Genomic DNA, 26,058 nt, shown 5'->3' with positions numbered 1-26,058 from the left:
GTTTCTATTTTTCTAATATTTTTGCATTGTGAAGTTGTTATTCTTCTCGAGTACTGTTATTTGTCGATCAAGTGATTGACCACAGTTGTGAGTATTTAAATACATCACTTCCTGTTGAATATTGCACACTGAGGAAGACGTTGTCGAAACCGGTCTGTGTGTGTTAAGCACCGACGCAGTTTGCAATAAAAACAATGAGAAGGACACGAGTGCTGCTGGCCTTTCTTCTTTTTCTTTTTCTTGCTGTGTGGATGCCGCCAGGTGCGGTTACTCATCACATTTCAGGCAACCCCTTTGGGATGTGTTTATCGTGCATGTTAACATCGCAATGGCGATGAAAATAAGATGAATCGCTCAGCCCTAATTCTCAGTAAATCATAAAGACGTGGAATCACAGTAAATGAACTGAAACCAGCTGAAACCTCCTGGAACCGACCTGTGTATCGTGACTCTTATTGCTGCTCTGCACCGCCTGCCTCCACTGGCTGATGAGCTGCAGCAGCATCTTGACAGCGTTGTCCAGCAGCGTGGGGTGGACGTCCGTCACCTCCCGGACGATGAAGTAGACGAAGCCTGAGAGAACGTCCTCGCGCCACTCTGGGAAATCCACCATCAGGGCCTGAAGGGTGGTGAAGGCAAGGCCCCGCAGCTCCTCGTCCATGTGGATGGTCAGTCTGGAAGAGGAATCAAACGGGAGACGCGTATTAGAGGACCAGAGGAGGGCCACCGGAGCTTCTACGGTGAGGTTAGAAGAGGGTGAATTACTTGGCCAGGAGTTCTATCAGGTCTTGTCTGCTCATGCCGTCTGGTATCAGTCTCGGGATGGCGGCCACACATGTGCGGAACAGATCGATCTTTGGTTTCCTCTCTCCCCTGCAGAGCAAACAGCTTATGAGACACCGCTCTCGGTGAGAGACACAGAGGATACGCACGGGTCCGAGTTTGCGGTTACGTACGTGATCATGTCCTCGGGCTCCTTGTTGGACATCTGCACGTTGGTCATGCTCATGGAGCGTCCCACCTCCTTGTCCAGATGTCGAAGGATGCTATCTAAGGCTTTTCTTACTTGCGGGTAGTACAGTGACATGCCTGTAAACGCAGCACAGACTCAGTACGCTCATAGTGGAAAAAGAAAACAACGCTTAAAGGGATCTTTCAATATTTTGGCAAAATGGCCCATTGCCATAATCTCTATAGTTTTAGGAGTAGGTTTGTTACCTTTAATTGTCGGTGCAAGCTATTTTTAGAACAGCGGAGCAGAGCCGCGAGCTGCTCAGAGCTACGCTACGGAGGCTAATGGGATTTCTTGGTTTCCTTCATCAAACTCATCAAATACACAATCCAACAACTCCAAAACGCTCTGGTGGACAAGTTGTGACCTGCACATTCACCACGCTATGAGATAATAACAGAACGTTACCAGACAGAGTTGTTTTCGAGGTAAATGCAGAGACTGCTTGCTGAAAAACTGCCCCCGACGGGAACCTCAGCGGTTTTGCATGAATTCACCTAGAAAAAAACTCTACCTCGTAACGTTCTGTTATTATCTTATAGCGTGGTGAATGTGCAGGTCACAACTTGTCCACCAGAGCGTTTTGGAGTTGTTGGATTGTGTATTTGATGAGAAACCAAGAAATCCCATGAGCTTCCGTAGCGTAGCTCTGAGCAGCTCGCGGCTCTGCTCCGCTGTTCTAAAAATAGCTTGCACCGAGAATAAAAGGTAACAAACCTACTCCTAAGAATATAGGGATTATGGCAATGGGCCAATTTGCCAAAATGTTGAACTATCCCTTTAAATCATAATCCAGATTTTAAAATTGAAGTCTCAAGATTCAAACCTACCTATGACCTTGGCTTCTTCATCAGTGAGGGTGGTGTTGAGGAAGATCTTTTTGACACGCAAGGTGTTGCCAGAGGGCATGATGATTCCCGTCGTAGGCATCGGAGGCTCTCCATCTTTCTGCTGCAGGCTGTCGGCAATCACCAAGAACGCTCGCAAACCGATATTCATCCTCTGTTGAGGTAGATGGAGGGAGATAAATGAGAGAGAGCTTCCACCTACACTCCAGTGACTCCATTGCAACAAATCTCAATCATACTTCACCTCTGGATTGATGGTAAAGGTTTTGTGAGACTTGCCCACGCACAGGAGGTCGTAGATAATCTCCTTCATAGCAAAGTCCAGCCTTTCCTGTGGCAGCAAACAGAGCACAACAGTCACAAACCTGCTCTCACTACATGGTTCGTGTCTTTGTTCAGCTCAGTTCTTGAAAATCTGATGGTCAATTCATATAATGAGCCAACCTGAGCTATGAACTGGATGATCTTGACAAAGATGTTGAGGGGCGTGTCCCTTGGTACCACGCTGCGGGAACCTTTGGGGAAAAGTGCTGAAACGATGCTGAGTAGCCGACTGGAGGGAGAAACGAGGGAGAAATTTAAAACAACTACAGGCTGAGGAGCGAAAAGTGTGTGACGATGTGTGTAAATTAAAGTAGCAAGTGCGAGGCTGAACCCTGGAACTGACCTCTGTGTGACGGTATTACTCTCACACTTGATCCTGATGATGTAGACCCACAGCAGTCTGTAGAGCGACTCCAGCGCTACACGGGACATTTTGGGGTCTTTGTTCTGTGGATGTTAAAAAGACAAAACAAAAAAAACACACAAAAAAAACAAGATGAGCCACTCAACACTCAATTTAACTGTGATAAGTTCATTACCCACCTGATCAGGTTGCTGTTGTCTGGAGGAAGTACCAATGAAAACAAAAAGATATGTACCAACTAATCACAACAGTCTATGTGGATGACTCCTAACAGTAATGAGTCACTGGTTGATGTCTGAGCCATATGATGTGATGATGATTGCTCAGCTTCACAGTCATCAGTTAACTAGTGAAATTAAACACTGTTCCCACTGGAAGACATAATGAGCATGGAGACAGGTGTTCTCAACTGAACACAATGCAAAATGTTGAATTTTAATTACAGTAAATTAAAATCCATCACAAATGTGAGGTCATCATGGTGCAAAGATTTCCATTTGACATTTGACCCTGATGATGTGTTGGAGCTTGTGTCTTTCTATCCACACACTTCACTTTATTTCCTTTCACCAGGTTAAAGGGATAGTAGCATTTTTTTTAAAGTGGGGTTGTATGATCTACAAATAGCCTCTAAGTACTTTAATTGCAGTAGAAGACTCTCTGCACTTCTCTCGTTAGCAACGCCACCCCATACAGTAGCCCTGCCCAGAGATTTACAACATACATTGTTGTGAATGGACCCAAAGAAACTGCCTATTTTCGCGGCCTAAAAGAGGTTTTACGTGAAAAAAATACACAGTTCCATTGTTCGCTATAATAGAATTTTTTCCAGCCCTTCAAAGTGCAGGAAAAACACTGTTTTTATTTGGACCTAACCAACTCACGTATCCCTCCGCCCAGGGTTAGTGCCCGCCGATCAGCAGTTGGTTGGTCCAAATAGAAACTGCGTTTTTCCTGCACTTTGAGGGGCTGGAAAAAATTATATTATAGCGAACAATGGAACTGTGTATTTTTTTTTCAGGTAAAACCTCTTTTAGGCCGCGAAAATAGGCTGTTTCTTTGGGTCCATTCACAACAATGTATGTTGTAAATCTCTGGGCAGGGCTATGGGCTGGCGTTGCTAACGGGAGGAGTGTAGAGAGTCTTCTACTGCAATTAAAGTACTTAGGGGCTATTTGTAGATCATACAACCCCACTTTAAAAAATATGCTACTATCCCTTTAATATTCAATCAAACAACAAAACACTGAATGTCCACATGTCGACACAGAAACACTGTCAAGCAATAGGAATTTAAAAAACTTTTGATGTCAACCTGCTAATTTACTGTGAACAAGGACAGACATCATCATGGGCTGGTTTCCTGTCGGGGGGGGGGGGCACAAAGGAAATATTTGTAACACAACATTGTTTGACTTTGGCATCTAAACTGTAAAAGGAGCAAGTGGCAGGTACGTCAGAGGCAGTCGTCTGAAAAAACCAAGGTGATCACGACCTCAGAGCCGGAGAGAAAATGGTTTTCATGACTTGGGGGTGGACTGGAATGCAACCGTCCTTCCAGCTGCAACTCAAAAGCGCAGCAAACGACCGCTCCGGGTCAGCGTTTTTGATTCACTTTTATATTGTGTCAATTATTGTGATTTATCATCCGACTGAAAAAAGATAAATTATAAAGACAGGTTGGAAAACCTGAGACAAAAAAAAAAGAAGCCACCTGTCACTTGGGCACCGTGCTTACTGCGCTGACTTAATAAAGACAATGCTGCGGCCCTGATGTGGACAGACGCTGGGTTCTGCAGCGAGAGCGAGTGAGAGTGCGGTGTGGCTGCTGCCAGCCTTCCTGCCTGTTAGCAGCTCCCAGCACAAGGACTAAATGTAGCAGTGTCAGACCGCACTGCAGAGCCACCACAACTGAATCAACACACCTTTTCTTTTCCTCACGATTCTATGATCTTCTCTGTTCCTCTGGTAATAAATAACACGGACACACAAATGTGTTATCAATACTGCTCTGATACCGGTAGTTACTATTATCAATTAATCCTCATTAAAACTGCGACACTGCAGGGTTCATGTGGTAATGTGCTTGTAAACACTGAGGAATCATCCATCAAATATGTTTTACATCATGTGTCATATAATTAGACAGTGGATTTTGAAATAACTGTAGCTCAAGATGACTTACTGAACAGTACGTCACTATGAAACACGTGTGACTACAGTAAAAATCTAAATACTACACAACAATATCTCTAATTACAGGCATAATCACAAACCAGCTCAATCACAGAGCCTGAGGCGACATCACAAGTAGTTCACATGTTCCTCTACACTACTTTCACTGAGGATCCGACTCACTAGCCTTCAGCTGTGATCTGTTCTACCTAACGTCCTGGTGAGGACCTGAGGCCTGTGCTTACAGAGCAGGATCTGGGGTTAGTGAGATAACTTAACCCTGGATTATCTGGGTTCGTCAGAGGTTACCGTGGCGATTTAACCTGAAAACCGACAGAGGTACCTCAAGTTACCTGGCTAAATTCAAATCCTTCCTCGTAAGCAGAGGCCTCTGGCCCGCTAACAGACGGGGAGCACCAGGCAGGGTCACTGACACCAGATAACTCACCTGCAGCGTCTCAATCTGCTTTCGGATGCTGTTGTTAGACGGCATCTGGAGCGAGTCAGTGTTGAGAAAAAGATCAAATGACAGGAGACAAAGAATGTGGGGTTCGGGGAAGGACACATGCAAGTTAAAGGCAAAAAACAAAAACAGAACCTAAATAAACATGACAAGAGCGGTGCAAAGAATATTCACTCTTGTCAGGGTGACGCTACATAAATCGACACTATTTTTCTGAGATGAAACACAATGAACTGTTTTTGACATGTCACTTGTTAGTTAGTGGCATGGAAGTAATCCAAAGTAACAGTCCATTTGTATTTGATATGATGTTACATTATTCTAAAAAGGGCCAAAGCAAAGCAAAACATGGTGTGCTGTGGTCTGGAAATCAGACAGTGAGACAGAGGAAACACATAGAAATAGAGACATGGGGATGAGGGGGGACAGACAAGACGAGCAGAAGGACATTTAAAGATGAGGGTGGAGTGAATGATTTTCAAAATAAGAGAAAATAAAGCGTAAAAAAAAAAAAAACCTAATTTGCCTGTTACGCCTACAGAACTGTTGAGAAGCAACACCCAAGTCAGCAGTCCATTCAGATCCGTTCCAAGCACGCTGTTGCATTTTAACCCTGTGGGGATCGTATTTACAGTAGGGCTGCACAAATATGATAGAAACCAATTCTCTATATGTATGTACAGGTATCACCAACACTGGTCAGATGAGGAAACTGTTTTATTTTTCATATCTGCAATTTTTCTAGTTATTAGTTCCTCTTGTTTTATATTGACGTCAATTAAGTTAACTCAAGTTGCACTGAAAAGTCAAATTTAACATTTAACATTTAACAACCTCTCTACTATTACTGTAAATACACACAATGTGTACACAGTGGGTATTCAAATAATACGTTGTTAAGCATATTGGAGGCTGATGGGTTTCTGGGAAACACATTTGTTAGGCATTTTTAACCATCAAAAACTTAAGACGTTATTATGAGAAATGACATCAACCTTATTGTGAAGCCCTACTGTGAATCAAAATGCTTCATAAGTCATTAATTAGCCTATATACGTATGAGCATGTCTCATGAGCAACCACAGGGTTAAAATCACTACTGGGACACAAAGCCCTAAATCACTGAGATCGTCGCTACACAAGCCACCACACAAATCCTGAACATTATCTCAATCAGAAGGATCAGCATCACCGCGCAGGAAACTGATTGCAATTTTCCAATGAAGGAAATCTAAAACAATTACAATGGTGAAAGAGAATGCCGGGATGAGATCACTGAGAAGACAGATGGCCGTTCACATAAACCATCGGAAATCACCATCACAGAGACACAAACGGAAATTTATCCACCACAAGATCACACAATTCCCCCACAAAGGGTAATCAATGAGGAATGGAAAAGAGAGTCAGCGAGTCGGTCGGTCAGTCAGTGATTTGGTCAATCAGCCTCTGGGTTGAATCAGCTCCATGATTGGTCGGGGGGTGAGGAGGAAAAGTGGTTTGATCTGTTTGTAACTGGTTTACGAGGAGTCATTAACAGACCTGAGTTAAAAACAGCACTTGAGGCGAGTTGCGTAATATTTGCTTCGGCTAAATCGGAGGACATCTCCGTGAAATTTGGTCCAGGTTGGTTTGGTTAATCTTAGTTAATGCCTAATCTTTTATTACACGTTTGCATTTTTCTCCCAGCATAAATTAGCTTAGAATGGATGAAAGCTTTGAGTTCCTTCTCAAACAAAGGCTCTATTATTACCTTATCAAATCAAGTGCTATTCCTGTCCAGATCTGGTTGTTGATAATGGAGGGGAAAGTACATTATGATCTTTAGACAGAACCACAGAGCACACCGGTCACAACTTCTTCAATCAGTGGTATGAAGCATGTAGTAACCAGAAAGTTATCATAATACCAATAGTTCATTTCATTCGCACAGTAATGAATGTGAAAAGCTACCATATCATAATCAATTTCATGAATAAAAAGTTAAGTTGTGAGCTTGAATTTAGAGGAACTAATGTCACTTTATTCTGCTAGCAAGAAGTCCAAAACTTCATTTTAGGTTTCATAACATGAGTCATATGAGGGTTTTAAGTGAATTATGCACTGTCGAGTCTAGTATGGTGGCCTTAAAATACTTGAATCTGAAGAATACAGCCATTGTGCTGTTCCTTTACGCTATAGAGGGTAAACTTTGCAAAGTGCAGTGGGTGCAGAGGCCGAGGACCGGCCGTACCTTCAGGTGCGAGAGACAGTTCTGCAGGAAGATGTGCCAGTTGTTGAGGAAGAACTGCTTCTGACTAACGCACAGCAAGCACGTCACCAGGGGATACAGAGCCTGTGGAGGACAACAGCATCAGCATCAAAGAGCTAAAGACACACAAGTAGTTTACTCACTTACTGTAAGTCCGGACAAAAGAGAAACTCAGTTGGTGTGTAAACACGCAGGACGTACACGGAAGTTGTATTTATATATGACAAGCCCAACATTTCTGGATGATAATGACAGAGCGGCTGTGCTGAGGCCAATACTGATGTCGGACAAATACAGGAAGAGTGAGATACAAAAGGAGAGGGAAGTAGTAAAGATGGAGTGTAAATAAAGATAGGGATGGGCCGATGGGGAGGAAGAGATTCAAAAAAAAAAATATATATATAAGAAGATGTTACAGTTATTACCAGTGAGTGCTTCTTTCTGGAACTAAGGTCAAAGGTCGTCTGGTACAGCATCTCCACAAAGTTCTTCAGGCACGGCACGTTGACTTCATTTTTCACCGCCTGAGGATGAGCGAGTCGTTACCATGGAGCTCCAGTTGACAAAGATACACTGGGAGATTCATCAACATGGAGAAGAAAACAGTGGGGGATGTTTAAAGTCGTACTCACAGCTGCGACGGGGATGAGGATCTCCACAAAAAGCCCTGCTAGAGCGTGCTTTATGTCCTTATCCTTGACTTCCAGGAAATACTGGGCACACTCCTAGAAAGGTCACACACATGGGGGAAAAAACTATGTTTATAACCTGGTGATGCTACAGTTTGACATGAACATACAGCGTTAAGACGATGCCACCAGGGCTGGTTTGCTCCCATCCCAGCAGGATCTTCTATATTATGAAGCATTGTGAAACTACTGTTTGTATATGAGCCAAACATGTGTGTGCCGACATCTCCACTCTGAATAAAATATGCAGAGCAGATATTGATTCATTTGTGATGGAAAACATAATGACATTAATGTAGAACCAGAAGCTGCAGCTCACATGACAAGAGCAGCATCCTGTTATTGTTATTTCCCCCTGACAGTATGAGCCACTGAGGCAAGAAAACACTGTTTTAAATCTGTTATTGACTTTATTTGGATCATTTTTCCTTAAGTACTAACAGAAAATGTATGTATCCTATAGTGCTCGGGCTTTAAACCAGCAGCATATGGGTAGAAACCATGATATGTGCTGAAATGGAGTGTCGAACATAAACCACAGAATGTTCCATTAACACATTAAGAAATCACAGTCGTGGTAAAACAGAGGAGTCAGTGTGTTTCTGTATAGAGATTAATGAAAAAGCTACTGCCCCATTCACAACTCTTGGCAAAGCCTGAAACACACATACACACACTTCTTGGCAAACGTCACCTTTGACCGTTACTCATCTAGCTTTATGAGCCGATGCTATGGAGAGCTGCTGAGTCTGAACAAAGAGGCAAGGGCGGAAAAAAAAAAAAAGTCTGATGCAACTGAGTAAAGGCTACTGTTTCTGTAGGTGTATTCTGGGGAATATGCACAAATTAATGACTTTAATTTACCTGCATGAACTGAAAAGAAGCCTCAAAGTCCTCCACAGGATACATTTTCACCCGGAAGAACTTCATGCCCATGATGAGACTGATGATGCTCTGGACTATGTAGGGGCTCTGCTCTTTTTGCCTGAGCTCCTTCAGTTCTGTGATGAACTTCTTCCTCACTGCCTGAAACCTGAGGTCACGCAAAGACACACACACTTAGAAAAACACTCCCCGAAAACATGTGTGACTGAAAATGAGGGTGTCTGACAACCACAAGGTGCTTATTATTATTTATTTGGGTATTATTTACCGACTTAGTTTATTTGGTGCTCGGTTCATGTTACTTTCAATTTGTCTTTGTATGTATGAATGTGTTTGTATATGTTTTTATATGTATATGACTATATAGAGAGATAAAGATTAGTAATCATATGTTAGAATAAAGCTATATGTATATAAATATAATAATATATTAGAATAAATCCAGTTAAATAACTCATAATTTACTGTATAGCAGGGCCGTTGTATAGGGGAGAAAGGTGATGATAATTCTAGGGGACCAGCACCCAGTAGGGCCCACAAAAAACCCCAGTAGTCTAATATTTGTATGACTGAATTATTCTGCTTAGACCCTGACTGATACTCATAGTAATGCTGCATTAGCATCAAAACAAAGTAGGCTAAATAAAAAATGATAATATATACGTAGTCTAAGAAAACAAGTGGAAAAGTCAGGGGCCCACTTTAGTATTCTTTCAGGGGGCCCAGAATTCCTAGCAACGGCCCTGCTGTATAGACTATAATGACTGGATAACTTGATAGATAATTTCAAGTAATAATGACTAGATAACTTGATAGATAATTTATGAATAAGGGGTGGGAGTAAATAAGTTTTACTTCTTCTCACTCCTTTTCGGATATGAAAAAACAAAAACAAAATTATAGCTGCTGCGCAGCAATGGGTCGGGTCCGGGCTACTTTTGGGCAAATTTAGGCAATTCTGAGCAACAAACAGGAGAATAGGAAGACAAGACAGTTGACCTTATAATGTTCAATTTGCATCAGTTGAGGATTGAACCCACAACCTCGGGAACCAAAGACCGTTGGCTATCACACTGAGCTAATTGACAAGTGGCAGTTCAACAGTGGCTTCCCAAATTGACTAAGCCATTCACTGTCGTACAGGCAGATTTGAAACCACAGTAAAAAGAAAAATCAGTTTTTGAGGTAAAATAATGATATTTGTCAAACATCTACTATGAGTCTAAGATGTTAGGAGCCTTCGCGCATGGACCAGTCCAAGCTATTTGTTGTTGTTTTTTAATTTAGAGGCTTGCTGTGATGCCACCATTAGGACAATTGTCTTGTGTTTCATATTGAGGTCAACTGACATTTTGATCTGTCATCATCACCATCACCCTTGCTGGGTCTCGAACTCACAACCTCTGACACCAAGAACCAGCTCCTAACTCGCTGAGCTAATTGGCTGGTAGTGAGACCTGCTGTGTAGCTTCATTTATCCACTCAGGGAGTCAGTGCCCAGGCAGCTGTTGTCAAGGCAGATTTCAGAAAGTCAGAAATTCTATTATCTAAACAAAAATCTGTTAATACATAAATTGCATTTAGACAGCAAAACAGCTTAAGGACATGTGACATTTTGATCCGTCATCATCATCACCCTTGCTGGGTCTCGAACTCACAATCTTTGACACCAAGAACCAGCTCCTAACTCACTGAGCTAATTGGCTGGTAGTGAGACCTGCTGTCTAGCTTCATTTATCCACTCAGGTGAGTCAGTGCCCGGGCAGCTGTTGTGATGAAATGGTCAAAATGTCAATAATTCAGTCATCTAAACAAAAATCTGATAATACATAAATTGCATCTTGACAGCATGGAAATGTTGGTGATTTGTTTTTAATGATAAGTGTTTTGCTTCATAAGAGAAAATCTGATGTTTATAAATTCCACTCTCACATTGACTGCAGTTGTTCCCATGAGAGCAGAATTCAAAATGTTCTCAAAAATTCAGTTTTTGAGTTAAAATTCTGATATTTGCCAAACTTCATCAACCATGACTCCAGAATATTGTCATTTTTTTTCAGGAAGATTGAAAATGTATTTATCAAGAATTTGATGGTATATGTTTACAGTAGTGTTTACAGTCAAACGTTTTCATGCACTGTAGGCTCAATTTTTGCTTAATCAAAAATCCGAGAAACAAGTTTTGTGGAGGACGGTCTGGAGATGCTCTGTAGCAAGTTTGGTGTCAATTGAGCAAAAATTGTGGGAGGAGATACATTTTAAAAGTTTTACAGTTATTGAAAAAAACAGAGTGATGGACTTCATAATTTGTAATAAGTTTAAGTGGACAAAAGTTTCAGCAGTATTGAGGCTACATTGTGGTGAAGTTTCAACACTGTAGCATCTACCGTTGGTTTGGTAGGAATTTTTAAAGTTTTTAAATTTAAACGCTTATTGTGCCCCCCCTAGGAGGGGGGGGCACATGTCCTTGGAGTTGAGTGAATCTGGCATGGGACTGAACCTTTGTGCCAAGTTTGGTGAGTTTTCGCCCATGGGAAGTATGACTTCCTTGGAAGAAGAAAGAAAGAAAGAAAGAAAGAAAGAAAGAAGAAGAAGAAGAATTCCTAGGAATACAATAGTGTCCTGTCAGCTGCGCTGCCCGGACCCTAAAAATCAAATTTCCTTTATTTTCTATTATTTTATTTTATTTTGTTCATATGTTGTCTTTGCAAAGTTTTTATTCGTTATGTCTGTCCATTTCTGTATTATGTTTTATTTATTTTAACATGTCCGAAATAAACTTAAACAAAAAAAAAAGAATGTGATGAGTTGGCTTCAGCTGGCTGCTCACTTTGACTGTGTAAGGATACCAATGACCTCGGCGTACAGGTCTGCGATGATGTGCACATTACCAGTGTTGGGGCCACAGTACCTGCGAAGTGATGGAAGCACATCCCATAGAGTATTACAAAAAAATACACATCTGTTTTGAGGAACAACTGACGATACATCAAAGGCTGATCTGAGCTACTCAACAAAAGGCAGTTGTAGTTTAAGTGTCATTAAAGAGCCTCTTTATAATGTGACACAACAAGCAGTCTATTCAAACTCAAGTCAATAAACCGGCGACTGCCGCACAGCCAGATCCAGAATTATCCATCAACATATTTTTTTTATTTATGTGTTATTCATCACACTTACCCCTCTTTGTGTTTAAAGTGCTTGAACGCCAAGTTTAGAACTTCATGTACTAAAACATCTGGCACTGGATGAAGAGGAATCTGTGACGTAAACATGGAATCATTAGTCTTATTAGAAGCATTGATAGTCTTCATTCTTTCTCTGCTGCGCTACCATTCATTACCCTCCCCACAGGAGCAAAGCCAAGGACAACTTAAGCCGTGGTCTGCGGGGATTGGCTCTCGAGCTCGCAGTGTTGCCGAGATCGAGACGGTGCACTTTAGAAACACACTCAGCTGGAAGTGGTTACGGAGCCAACTGTTTATTTACCTTGTCCCCCGTGTGAGGACAGAGCTCGCTAACATCGCTGCAGCTCATGTCTGCTCCACACCAGATACAAAAAATAAACAATCCTTATCTTGGAACACAAACGCCTAATAAGACAACCAGAAAAACTACACTTTGTTATCAGGGGGGACATTTGTAAGTAATAAAAATGTGATCAATGTTTCAGAAATTGATAAATCCTCCATCTGTTCAGAAAGTGAAGAACTACAACTACATAAATGCTTTGCTTGACTGAGTATAACAACAACACAACCCATCTACAGTGACTCAGTACAGTACGTACTGTGTGTACTGTGTGTTGTGTTTGTGCTTGTGAAGAGACTAATCACAAACACAACCACATGTTAGCTTCTCAGATAAGATAATGGGACTATCAGGTCAAGCAGGCACGCTGCATTTCCCTTCAGCATGTAAAACCTCAGCAGTCACGTGACCCCCCCCCCCCCCCCCCCCACCCCCCACACACCACACACACACACACAACAACCCGGCACGCACATACTTTTTATAGACGCTGTAAATCAGCTTATAAGAGCGTCGCCGCTCGGCTCACCTGTTTAAGAACTTCCACGGAAACTAAACAAAAAATGAAATCTATGGCTAAGTCCCTCCGTTCCAGAAGGTAATCTTTATCCCGGTGCTGTTCGTCTCTGTGGAGCGGGAGAAGGGGGAAAAAAAATTCATGTAAACAATGACGTTTTTGGGGGCAAAGTTCATCCTGAAACTGACAAGAAGCTGAAGTTTAAAAAAAACATAAATAAATGAAGACGAGTAACTCACCCTTTGGACTTAGTACTAGAGCGAGGCCTGTACTCATAAGACTCGTCTTCAGTGCCGCTCTGCCGCCGGTACCAGTCAAACAGTGTACGCAGTAGGGAGGGCAAACAGTGTTCTGCTATGGAGCTCATAGAGCTTATTAACTGGGAAAACAAACAACACATACAAACATCAGATACAAACTATCGCTGGTGAACCACAAATTCTGCTTTTGTATGTGCATAGTAAACATCTGTCAAATATGCAACTGATAGCGCTGCAAGTGTGTCGACCAGTGGTTACCGACCTTTTTATGGCTCGTGACCCCATTTAGACATCACAAATCTCTGACGACCCCCGATCACATGACTGTATGTGTCAGCTATATGCTGCATTGGTAACACTTAATAATATGTACACACTATTAAGCATTAAATACTGAATTCATCATTTATAACACATGAATACTCATTAGTATGTAGTTTATAAACACAGTTAGGCTAAATATTTTTCACTCATCATTGATAAGTACTAACTGTATTTATAAACTAAATACTAATGAGTATTGATACGTTATAAATGAAGAATTCAGTATTTATTAAAGCTTAACTAATGCTTAATAGTGTGTACTTATTATGAAGTGTTACCACTGCATTTTATTTGAACGCGATTTATATATTTGAGAAAGTGAAAAGTGTAGAATACTGTTGTCAGGGTTCCTACAGCTCAAGCCAAGTTTAATTTAAGACTTTTTAAGACTTTTTTAAAGCCACTTGAAATGAAATTTAAGACCGACTTCATAATAAACACAAATGCAGAAAAAAGAAAAAAAAAACACCACATCAATTACATAGGGTTAGGGACAATTTTACCCACTTTCCTATGTGATCCAAGGTAAAGTGACTACTACATGAACATTGGATTGTGTCTCTTTCCAGCTGTCCTTTCAAAATAAATGCATAAAAAGTCCGGAAAAACAAAACAAAACACTGACTCAGGAGCTGGTGGCGGTGAGAAATTTTGCGTTGACAGGCGCCACTAACTTCTCTATGTCGGAATGTTACCAATTATTTTGAGATTTGAGACTAATTGCAACCATAAAATACCATTTACCATGTGTTAACATTTTTAAGACTTTTTAAAATTGATTTAAGACATTTTAATGCCAATTAAGGCCTTGTTTTTAGATTAATGAATTCAATGCCTTTTAAGACTTTTTAAGGATCCGTAAGAACCCTGGTTGTTTAAGATTGTGTGTGGTGTTTTTAATCAGAAGAATAATAGTTGGTTAAAAAAATATTTTTATCAGTCTTTTTTTTTTTTTTTTTTTATCAATTACTAGACATTTCAGGTGACCACATTTGAATTCCAGGCGACCCCACAAGGGGTCCCGACCCCAAGGTTGAAAAACACTGGTGTAGACGATGGTTCAATCAGCCCACAAGCACAGACTCAATAACTGGCAGTGACACACAGGGGGAGTACAGACCAGAGCTTTTCTAAGCCAGTGGGTGACATACTGTAGCTATCGATTGCAATTAAAAGAGTGTGGCGCTGGATGGACGTGTTGAGCTCATCGCCGTGTCGCTACGACACGGAGCAGCTCGGCAACACATGTGCTTTTCATTCTTACAGCCACAGTAATAACAGGATATCCTCCAAACACCTTACTGGCATTCTGAATGCTGCACTGATGGCATCAGACAGTGCTTTGCGTCGTCATGTGCAGGTCTAATAAATCAAGCGTTAGATGATCTGTGATAGGTGTGTGTGTCTGAATAGTTAACTGTAACAAAGTACATGTTTCAGAAAACAAGAAACAAGATTGGTCAATATTACAAGGATTTGTTTTTTCCCTCAATACATGTGTGAGATGAGCGGTCAGTGTGCATTACCTAATTCAAGTGTATGTGTGTGTGTGTGTGTCGGGGCCGGTGCAGTGTGATGAGGGAGGTGGGTGATGGATGCTTAGGTAGGAGAGTTATGCAACTGCTCCCTTCGCCCTTATGTCACCGGGCAGATACACTCCAGCACCCGCTGCTGATTTACTGCTGAGGATGACACAGCGATTCTACACTCTCACTTTTTTGCGCTCTCTATACCCATTTTCTCTCTCTCTCTCTCTCTCTCTCTCTCACTCACAATGGGGACAGCTGGATCTATAGCACCATATCCTCATTGGCTTTGTGTTGTGCTGAACAAAGCATTCTGCAGCGGGCCGGCCCATTGTATAGAGTTCTGCACCAGCGACAGATGAGGGACAGACGGGGGCCATTGAATGAGGGATTGATTGGGTGGAGCTGGGGATTCAGATGCTGCGTACACATACAGTACAGAGGTGGGAGATGATCGTTGTAGGGCGGGCGGGCAGGGGCAGGGGCAGGGGCGGGGGAGAGGGGGCTGATTGTGTCACATTCATACACCCATGTGATACAGTTTTTTTTTTAGCTCCCGGTCATTACATGGCTGCACTGACCTGGTCAAACTGTGCATCTTCTCCTCTCTGGAGGGAGCGGGACAGAGGTTTCTCCTGTGGAGGGAGAGGGAGAAGAGATTAAGAAGAGGAAGAAGTGTGTTACTGAAAAGCAGACACTGTGTTACAGTCGGCCTGATGATGAGTAATCAAGTGAAGAGAGAAGAAAAATACATTTTAAAGGGATAGTTCAACATTTTGATAATGGATTTTCTTGGTTTCCCTCATCAAACTCATCAAATACACAACCCAACAACTCCAAAATGCTCTGGTGGACAAGTTGTGACCTGCACATTCACCACGCTATGAGATAATTACACAACGTTACGAGACAGAGTTGTTTTCGAGGTAAATTCATGCAAAACCACTGATGCGTGTTCCCGTCGGGGGCAGTTTTTCAGCAAGCAGTCTCTGCATTTGCCTCTAAAACAACTCTGTCTCGAGAGCGTTTTGGAGTTGTTGGATTGTGTATTTGATGAGTTTTATACAGACATGAAAATGGGTCATGGGTGAGAAGGATACGACCCCTCTAGGGGGGTCCGGGTGCATGGTCCCCCGGAAGAAAAATTTGAATATTTCATATTTGAAAGCATCAATCTGATGCATTTTGATAAGAAATTCAAGCAGAACTACAAGATAGTATGAGTGTATGATAAAGTATGGTCACAATATGCTATATAACGTTATTAGTGTTGTCACGATACCAACATGTTGGTACTATTGGTACCAACATATTTAGTGTGACTGCTGAGCAGTCACACTATTGTTCTTCTGTTTGGCCATTTTCTTCCGCCTTTTTACGGTCTTCTTCTAGTCCTTCATACTTTGTGCTATTTCAACAATTCATATATCAAAACGTGCAGCTTTTTCTGGACTTTATTGGCATTACTTTTCTCTTTTTAACTCTTTATACTTTTTAAAATATTTAACTTTTTCTGATTTTTTTCAGCTTTATAATGGGTGTGTATTGCGTCTAACGAGCAGAGCCAGAGTGGTGTCAGAGTGGATAGAGGCAAAAAAACATTCTAGAGTTTTTCTGGCTAAACTGTCAGCACGGCCACAAATTAAACTCTAGACAAATTATTTTCTCCAGTTTTGTAGCCACACTTGTCTTCTGGCTAAAATTCTGGTCAAAAATGCAAAGAGACTTAGATAATAATTTAAAATATTTTTTTAAATGCAGCCAGGGAGCTCTCTGCTCTCATTCAGCTCAATGTATTTTTTTCACATCAGCAGGAGAAGGAGCTCAACTTTGTAACTTGCTGTTAAGTGCTTTTTAATTCATTTTAATTCACCAAAAAATAGTCACAGGTCACAAAAAAGTCCTCTTCTTGCTTGGTGTGGCTAATTTATACAAATTTCTCTTTATTTTAAGAATCATTGAAAAATCTCACATTCATCAAAGTCTCAACCTCTCTTCACCACAACTCCACTGTAGTGTAGGGGGTAGGGTGGCTGCTTCCCAACCCCAAGGTCACTGGTTCGAATCCAAGGGAAGAGCTCTTGTTATGTTATGTTGAATTCTGCTCTCCTCCACCGCCTTCAATTGGTTACAGGTGTTTGTTATCTCCTTGATTACTCATACCAGTTTGCAGCACATCATCACATTACAATGAATGACAACAGTCTTGAAAGCAGTGTGCTCTCTGTAGCCGAGTGGCAGAGTAAAGGTTTAGTGATCATATGGTCATGGGTTCGATTCCTGCCTCAGTCATTTCACATCATTGCTTGACTTTTCATTCCAATTATTCAGCTGTCATTGGACAGTCTTTGATTCTTCATAGTATAAAGCTCATTGTAACTCAGGTTCTCTGTGGCCATATGGTTAGTGTGTTAGGTGTTGTGCTATTTCAACAATTCATATATCAAAACGTGCAGCTTTTTTTTAAACTTTATCGGCATTACTTTTCTCTTTTTAACTATTTATACTTTTTAAAATATTTAACTTTTTCTGCCACGATTCCTTACTTTTTTTTTTAAAGCAGAAGCCAGTGATCCTCTTATCAAAGGTTTTCTTTACCCCTCACATACTGTCTCTGTCTGTAGCCTAGTGGTTAGCTTGCTGGTCTGCAGACCTGAAGGTTGCTGGTTCAAATCTTGCCTCAACAACAATTATAGTGAATTATTTTCCCAGTTGTCCTCTGTTGACTTCTGATAACTTGCTTCATGTTGAAACTGCTGCTCTCAGCCTGAAATTCACAGAAATTTTCATTCTAAGTCATTCAAGCTTGTCTCTCAAGCTTTCTTGGTGTTAACTGTGTGTGCACCGTGGCCTAGAGGCAGAGTGGAAGTCTAATGACCATGAGGTTGTGGGTTCGATTCCGACCTTGGTAAAAAATTTGTATGGTGATCACTGCTTGCACTATTTGCTAATTCTGCAACAGCGTTCAGTTGCTATCAGCAGTCACACCATTTCCATTCTTGGAAATGCTTTTTCTAGTTTTTGATACTTTTCCAAATACAAAGAGAACACAAAAAATGTCATTATTGACTTTATTTTAATAGAAAATCTTAGAACTATTATGCATCAGTAAATAATCAATCACTGCTGCTGCAGGATTAAAATTGAAATTTCCATCAATATTAATCTGGACTCTTCCTAAATTAAAACATTAGTGGTCTGTTTAAAAATGAATATCGACTTGTTTTCGTTCTAAAAATAGCTTGCACCGACAATTAAAGATAACAAACCTACTGCTATGACTATAGGGATTATGGCAATGGGCCAATTTGTCAAAATGTTGAACTATTCCTTTAATGCGGTGCCTCAATTGAATGAGTGTCTGAATGAGTCTGAGGTTATCGTTTCAATAGGAGACAGATAATAAATCATATCAGCTCATGTGCCTCATACATCTTTTCTTCCTGAGGCATAATGGCAGTTAGTTGCAAAAGAGAGGAGGGTTCTCTCAGCAGTGTGCGCCGCATCACGTGTCGTGTATTGAATTTCATTTCCTGTGTTTCTTGACACCAGCTCTCACACCCCCGCGGACTCACCAGCGGTTCAGCCATCACCATCTCGATCTTCTTCTCGGCCAGCACAGCAAACTCTGCAAATAGACTCTTGATGACGAACTCCCCGGGCTTGAGCTCGGGGTCGATGGTTATGCTCGACATGGCGGCGATGCTGTGTTTCTCCCACGAGAGGGGAGTCACGGAGGAGGGGGCACGGCGTCTGCTCACGCTGCTGCTGACTGGTGCAGAAGCTGTGGAGAAGAGGGGGGGGGGGCAGAGGGTAGAGGTTAGGAAATAATACAGAGGGAGTGGAGGCAGCAGGGTCACACCAAGAACACTTGAGGCATAAAGAATGCAATGTCATGGGCGAGTTCTAGTCCAAACAAGGGCACAGACGTTTCCTAAAGAGGGAAATTGACTGAATTGATGAGGGAGATCAAGAGAAAGACATTCCAGTGCTGTGTGCAGAGCAAAAACACTACTTCCACTTGATTCCAGCAAAGTAATTACAGACTAATTTTCTAAACTCATACCGCCCATTATATGCTCAAATCACATTAAAAGCAAACACATGGATAAGTTTAGCTACTATTAGAACTACATTAATTATCAAAATCTTCCCTGAAAGCATTAATATTTGTGTTCATGTCTAAATCTAGACTAAGTACACATCAACTCTTTCAGCCATGCTGGTCTGAGAGAACTGTGCTGCTTTTCTTCTTGGTTGAAAACGGAGCAGATTTACACACGGCAGGAAAGAAAAGTTCAAAAATATCTTGACATTTTGGGAAATACCCATATCCACTCCTGCGCTGAGAACTGGAGGAGGAGATTAATAACAATCTCACGTCTGAGTGACTGATATGAAACACACATCTTAGCTTAGTTCAGCATAAAGACTGGATGTATTGTCAGTTAAGGAGCCGACACAATGTAATCAGGGTACACAGGAAAGATCTGACCAGGGCGGTCGGACAGCGTGAGAGAGTGACTTGACTTGAATTGGGTTTTTTTATTCTTAGTTTGCATGTATTTAACTCATCAAGATACTTAAAAAGAAACAATATAAATCAAACTATGGATGGAGATGCTGAAATCATCTTTTTTAAAGGGATAGTTCAACATTTTGGCAAATTGGCTCATTGCCATAATCACTATAGTCAGAGCAGTAGGTTCGTTACCTTTAATTGTCGGTGTAAGCTATTTTTAGAACAGCGGAGCGGAGCAGCAGGCTGCTCAGAGCTACGCTACGGAGGCTAAAGGAATTTCTTGGTTTCCCTCATCAAACTCATCAAATACAAAATCCAAGAACTCCAAAACGCTCTGGTGGACAAGTTGTGACCTGCACAATCACCACGCTATGAGTTAATAACGGAAGGTTACGAAACGGAGCCGTTTTCGAGGTAAATACAGGGTAAATACAGAGTCTGCTTGCTGAAAAACTGTCCCTGAACACAACGTGCATTAGCGGTTTTGCATGAATTTACCTCTAAAACAACTCCGTCTCGTAACGTTCCGTTATTATCTCATAGCGTGGTGAATGTGCAGGTCACAACTTGTCCACCAGAGCGTTTTGGAGTTGTTGGATTGTGTATTTGATGAGTTTGATGACGGAAACCAAGAAATCCCATTAGCCTCCGTAGCGTAGCTCTGAGCAGCCTGCTGCTCTGCTCCGCCGTTCTAAAAATAGCTTGCACCGACAATTAAAGGTAACGAACCTACTGCTATCTTAGTATGGTCGGGGTGTTAAACAAAAAGCTTGTTTTTTTTGTCTCCATCACTTCTGCACATAGAGATCAGCTGCGCAGCGTAGTTGAACCAAAGTCCTCATAACAGTTCTTAGAGGTAAAAAAAGAAAAAGAAAAACGACTTGAATGTTAAAAGCTCAGTGCTATTAAATTGCTGACATGTGTTTTGCTGAAATTACCGCAACATTAATGAACTGTGACTGAGTAACACTGTGCTAAAGGTACGTCACTGATTGTGATTGGTACCATACTTATGCGATAAACACGTTTGCAAGATGAAGTGGGAAGCAGAACATTTCAAGACTAACTTTAACAACTGTGACAATAAATAGATTACTGAATATGATTTCCATGTGTTCCCAGCCCTGAGCCAGGTGATGACAACAAGTCAGAGGGAATTAAATGCAGTTTAGTATTTTTATTTCATTTACTTCTGCTACATTTAAAAGTAAGCACCTGTATTTCAGTAGTCAGGGGTATTAAAGTGACCACTGACAGATCAGTGGCTTTGAATGCATAGAGTAGAACAGAATGTAAAGATTCAACTAAGGTTTAATCAGTAGCCAACAGTGGCGTTTGTTGATGTTTCATTTATCCAGATTTCCCATAGAAAATGCGTGTTGCATATTTAAATGTGTCAGTGTGGTTAGAGAGGATCACATGGTAGACGCTGTCACCTGTGAGTATTGCTATGACAAATTCTGTAGTTACTACAGCAGAGCATCAACAGGCATTTCTGGGCTTTATCGTACTATGACCATAAGACTCCAGTTGAAACACAGTTAATCCGTTGAAAACACATGTTTAAAAAGCCCAATGTCCACAGAGCTCCATTAGCAGTACTCAGACCTGCCTCCTGAAACACATCCATCTAGGGTCACTAGAAGAACCCGGACATCTCTGCATTTGCATGTGGCTCACATCATTCGGTCATCCTATTCAAATAGTATAGGCAAATCTGAAGGGTTTGGTCACACACCCATCTGGGAACAAGATGCCAAACAATCAAACACGGGTGTAATGTTCAAGTGTCTACCTATTTATCTACCGAACCATTAGTGACAACCAATCACTGCTAGGACAATTACCTAAATCTCACAGCATCTACTCATCCTCATGTGGACTAAGGGCTGGGAGAAGTTTCAGAGTCCTCCGTGGCTTCTCTGAGTTACAGGGGGTCTCGGCGTAGCAGTGCATGTCCATATAACGGTTGCAAATGGATACCAACTGTCTTCGTAACAAAAAGACACACCAAAAAACATCCAAATACCTCCATGCTGCTCGTATGTAATGTCCGTCTTGTATTGAAGCCCTGAAATGCAAAATTGTCCCGAAAAAAATGAAATAAGTCTATATTTCAAGCTTGTTTGTAGCGGAAGCTTCTCTTCCCGGTTCGTCAAATTTGGACGAACCAGGGTCTGTCCTCTTCCCAGTTCGTAACCCTGTAACTCAGAGAAGCCACGGAGGACTCTGAAACTTCTCCCAGTCCTTAGTCGACATGAGGGTGAGTAGATAATGAGTGAAATTTCAATTTTGGGTGAACTATCCCTTTAATGGAAATAGGAAAACGTTTTAATGCAGATGAAAAACTGTGATGGGTGAACTTCCAAGTTCTTACTATAGCTGTTTTTTAAAGCACACAAACATGTAAAGAATGACCTCTAAAAGCACTTGAAGAACCAGCTGTGCATGATCTAACATATAACTGCATTGCCAATCCTGAAACACTGGTCTAGGACCAGGTCATGAAACCCTGATAGCTTCAACGTTCAATAATGGTCTCCATTATGGCTCCAGCTGAGACACAAGCTCCAGTCGAGCTGAGTGGAAGTGGACGGCCGCTCGTAAACTGACCCTCTACCTCATTCCCTCCCAGGAAAGGCCTTGTTCTGTTTCTTCCTGGTTGTCACAGAAACACTCCGGCTCTGTACAGGCATGTACAGTGAATACCACCGAGGAGCAGAAAGGGCAGTGAAAACAAGATTTTTCAGCCAAGAGAAAACCCAAAAGATGAAGGTTTCTGCTTGATGACAATGTGCTAATCTAATAAATCTATGCATTGTTCAACACTCTGGAAACTGATACTGAATAATCATTTATCTTTGAACTCCTCAGAAACTCAAAAACCAACTCTGGTAGCTGAAATAACAACAAATCAGTTTATCTTTATTGTACTTTTTCATTGACAGTAGAACTTTGGTGCACTTGATGTGATGCACTACGGAGCGAGTTCAGATATCTTCCATTATCTGGCTTCACTAAGCCTGACAACTGTAATCATGCCAAGTGGTCACACGGCAGCGGTTATCAACACAGCCAGTCAACCCAAGCTTTGCACAGTGTGTTCACATAAAAAGGAGCAGTGTCTGCAGCCTATGACCAATCACAGTCATGGACAAGTCTACTGGAGCAGCAGCGCTGCAGATTTTTTACGGACAAAGAGCAAACTATAATATCAGACAAAAACAAGACGTCACACCATCGGGGCTAAAAGCAAACGGCTGCAGCTGCCAGATGCAGGAAGGACAGCTGGCAAGAAAAAAACTAAACAATCCCAGACTGGGTGAACGCATAGGTGAACAGTTTGTACTTCCATCACCTCTCCACTATGGCAAAAGAGGGTGTGCATTTACATTAAAGGGATAGTTCAACATTTTGGCAAATTGGCCCATTGCCATAATCGCTATAGTTTTAGGAGTAGGTTTGTTACCTTTAATTGTCGGTGCAAGCTATTTTTAGAACGGTGGAGCAGAGCCCTGAGCTGCTCAGAGCTACGCTATGGAGGCTAATGGGATTTCTTGGTTTCCCTCATCAAACTCTCATGGACGAGTTGTGACCTGCACATTCACCACGCTATGAGATAATAAGGGAACGTTACGGGACATACAGTATCTCACAAAAGTGAGTACACCCCTCACATTTTTGTAAATATTTTATTATATCTTTTCATTGGGACAACACTGAAGATATGACACTTTGTTATACAAGCTGGACACTGACTACATTTACATTGTATCAGTGTAAATTTGCCGTCCCCTCAAAATAACTCAACACACACACAGCCATTAATGTCTGAACTGCTGGGGCGGTGCGTGGCGCAGTGGTTAAGGCGGCCGCCCCATGTAGAGGCTACAGTCCTCAACGCAGGCGTCCCCGGTTCAAATCCCACGTCGGGCAGACCTTTCCTGCATGTCATTCCCCCTCTCTCTGCCTCCCCATTTCCTGTCTATCTATACGGTGTGCTATCAAATAAAAGCAAAAAAAAAAAAAAGTGAGTACACCCCTAAGTGAAAATGTCCAAATTGTGTCTATTATGTGTCTACTATATATTTTTGTGTGGCTACCATTTTTTTCCAACACTGGAAACCTCTTCCCCTCCTCCATGGTGACATCACAGAGCTGGTGGAGGTTAGACACCTTTTGCTCCTCCACCTTCCATTTGAGGATGTCCCACATGCTCAATAGGGTTTTAAATCTGGAGACATGTTGGACAGTCCATCACCTTCACCCTCAGTGACTTTATCAAGGCATTGGTCGTCTTACAGGTGTGTTTGGGGTCGTTATCATGTTGGACTACTGCCCTGGGCCCAGTTTCTGAAGGGAGGGGATCAAGCTCTGCTTTAATTAACGTGTTGCTGGCATGTGGGGCGAATGATGATTTTATCCTTGTTCTATCGGCTGCAACTGTGATCGTGCATGTTGTTCTGTTATCTTGAGCATAACCAGCTCCAGAACAGGTCAGGTGTGAAGCTAACGTTGTGATGCCCCCTGATAAGAAGTGAACCACGATCATCATCACCCTGAGAACCGGGGTTGAACCTGAAGCTATCCGGCTAATGATACCTCCTATACAGACCTCTGAACACATGAAGTCCTCCTGTGTCAGTTCTATACAACATTTTATCAAACCAGAACATTGGAAACAAGTTAATTATGTTGTGTTTTCACCCATGTCTGTTTGTTTGTTGTTTGATTTCAAGAAAGATACTGCACCAGTCTGGGTGGAGGGATGTGGGACAAACCCATTAGATTTCTGTTCAGATCCAGTTAAAGGGGTGAACCCAGGGTTTCTTTTTATTTATTTTGAATCACTTTACTTAACATTGTAAGTTAGGGTGTTTTCACAGAAATGATATCTGGAAAAAGTCATATTCATGGTGTTGAGATCTGATCCAGAAAACAAAACAATGTTAACCACAAATCACCACAGGACAAACTGGTGTGTTGCAAACCACCACAGTATTTGTTAAACTGCATGTAGAATGTAGCCTGATCAGTCAGCTATTAGAAATATAAACCTCTCAGAATAATATATCTACCATTAAAAACCCTGAACAATCAGACATATTTGTCCCAACAGCTTATAGCATAAAATATTGTGGTACAATTAAAATGCACACAGTCATTTAAAACTGTTATGATTCCATTCATCATGAATTCCTGTTGACAGTATTTTTTCTGTGGAGCGAATGGAAAGTGGCAGAGTCGAGGCGAGTGTTGTCTGTGTTGTGGTCACGCTCTCCAGCAGCACAGAGGCCCTTTCAAGCATTTCCCTCTTTGTTTACTGTGCTTCACCAACATCCCCAATGATGTCACATAGCCAGCTTCTAATATCCAATCAGTGGCGTGTCCTCTACCCCCTCCGACCCTCTTTTGTCTCGCACCCTGGGCTCGATGGGTTGTTGACTGGCTCACACAAATTAATACCCCGACACTGTTTTTTTTTTTTCATTTGATGGCAAAAAAAGACGCGAGGCATCCTTTTCTGGGCCAAGTCTTTTGCACAGCCCCTCCTCCTCCTCCTCCCCCTCTCTGTCTCGCTAGGACATGCCGGTCATTTGTGACATGCCAAACTGATTTCCTTCCAAAGCTGACCACCCTGCACAGATCTCTTAGCAAATAAACAGAAATAAAAAAAAGCATTAGGGTTTCTCCTACTAGGAGCTGTGCAGACTTGACACTGCAGTGAATCTGGCGACTGATCCTCATGTCATCTTTGGTTTCCCACTAAAAATCTGAGTACAAAAGTTCAAGCATGCTTTTCTAATAACACGCAAAAAGAGAAAAAGGTTTGCCCTGCGCTTCGGGGCTTCTTGTGTCTGAATCCACTGACAGATGTTGAGTCAGAAAACCTGAAACATGTTTTAAAGCCTGAGGAAAAAAAAAATGTAATCTGCTTCCCAAGAAAACACTGACACATGGAGCCTAAATAAAAGACACACTTGCTGCAGCAACAGCTCTCGGAGACAGAACTGACATGTTGCAGCTAAAGAGCTGTACAAGAAAAATGCTTATCATGTTTTTGCTGTGTGAGGTCTGCGAGGGACACACACACACACACACACACACACACACACACACACACACACACACACACAGACACACACAGCCAAAGTTCCATGGTTGTGCTGGAGAAACAGAGCAGCCCGTACGATTACACAACTAAAAAGAGCAGTGACTCCACCTTGTCACAGTTAAAATAAAGCCCTCCCCAAACGCCTGCTCACTTCCCCTGTCAGGACAACCAGAAACAACAGCACAAACACACACACACACACACACACACACACACACACACTGCTGGAATGCAGGGCCAATGTGTGCGTCC

General features: G+C 41.8%; 1 protein-coding gene across 12 annotated transcripts in view; it reads right to left on the bottom strand.

The window, feature by feature from the left end:
* The window catches only part of fryl (furry homolog, like), an 88,728-nt gene that overhangs the window by 40,879 nt on the left and 21,791 nt on the right, over nt 1–26,058 (bottom strand). For 8 of the 12 annotated variants that reach the window (XM_083970628.1, XM_083970624.1, XM_083970621.1 and 5 more), the window contains 18 exons: nt 18,745–18,953; nt 15,751–15,804; nt 13,299–13,438; nt 13,072–13,168; nt 12,192–12,271; nt 11,842–11,922; nt 8,991–9,159; nt 8,070–8,162; nt 7,863–7,961; nt 7,420–7,521; nt 5,172–5,216; nt 2,528–2,631; nt 2,305–2,413; nt 2,105–2,191; nt 1,843–2,014; nt 957–1,089; nt 766–873; nt 437–674 (listed from right to left, as the gene is read on the bottom strand). In XM_083970628.1, the coding sequence (XP_083826754.1) occupies nt 437–674; nt 766–873; nt 957–1,089; nt 1,843–2,014; nt 2,105–2,191; nt 2,305–2,413; nt 2,528–2,631; nt 5,172–5,216; nt 7,420–7,521; nt 7,863–7,961; nt 8,070–8,162; nt 8,991–9,159; nt 11,842–11,922; nt 12,192–12,271; nt 13,072–13,168; nt 13,299–13,438; nt 15,751–15,804; nt 18,745–18,864 (2,031 nt within the window). In that variant the 5' untranslated portion in view covers nt 18,865–18,953. The remainder of the gene's footprint in view (nt 1–436; nt 675–765; nt 874–956; nt 1,090–1,842; nt 2,015–2,104; nt 2,192–2,304; nt 2,414–2,527; nt 2,632–5,171; nt 5,217–7,419; nt 7,522–7,862; nt 7,962–8,069; nt 8,163–8,990; nt 9,160–11,841; nt 11,923–12,191; nt 12,272–13,071; nt 13,169–13,298; nt 13,439–15,750; nt 15,805–18,744; nt 18,954–26,058) is intronic. The other 4 variants (XM_083970625.1, XM_083970620.1, XM_083970627.1 and 1 more) reach the window with 1 other exon arrangement.

Source organism: Trachurus trachurus, assembly GCF_905171665.1.
Source record: "Trachurus trachurus genome assembly, chromosome: 4".
NCBI classification, from domain to species: domain Eukaryota; kingdom Metazoa; phylum Chordata; class Actinopteri; order Carangiformes; family Carangidae; genus Trachurus; species Trachurus trachurus.
Note: the sequence above shows the minus strand (reverse complement) of the source record. Positions and strands in the feature narration are given on the sequence as shown.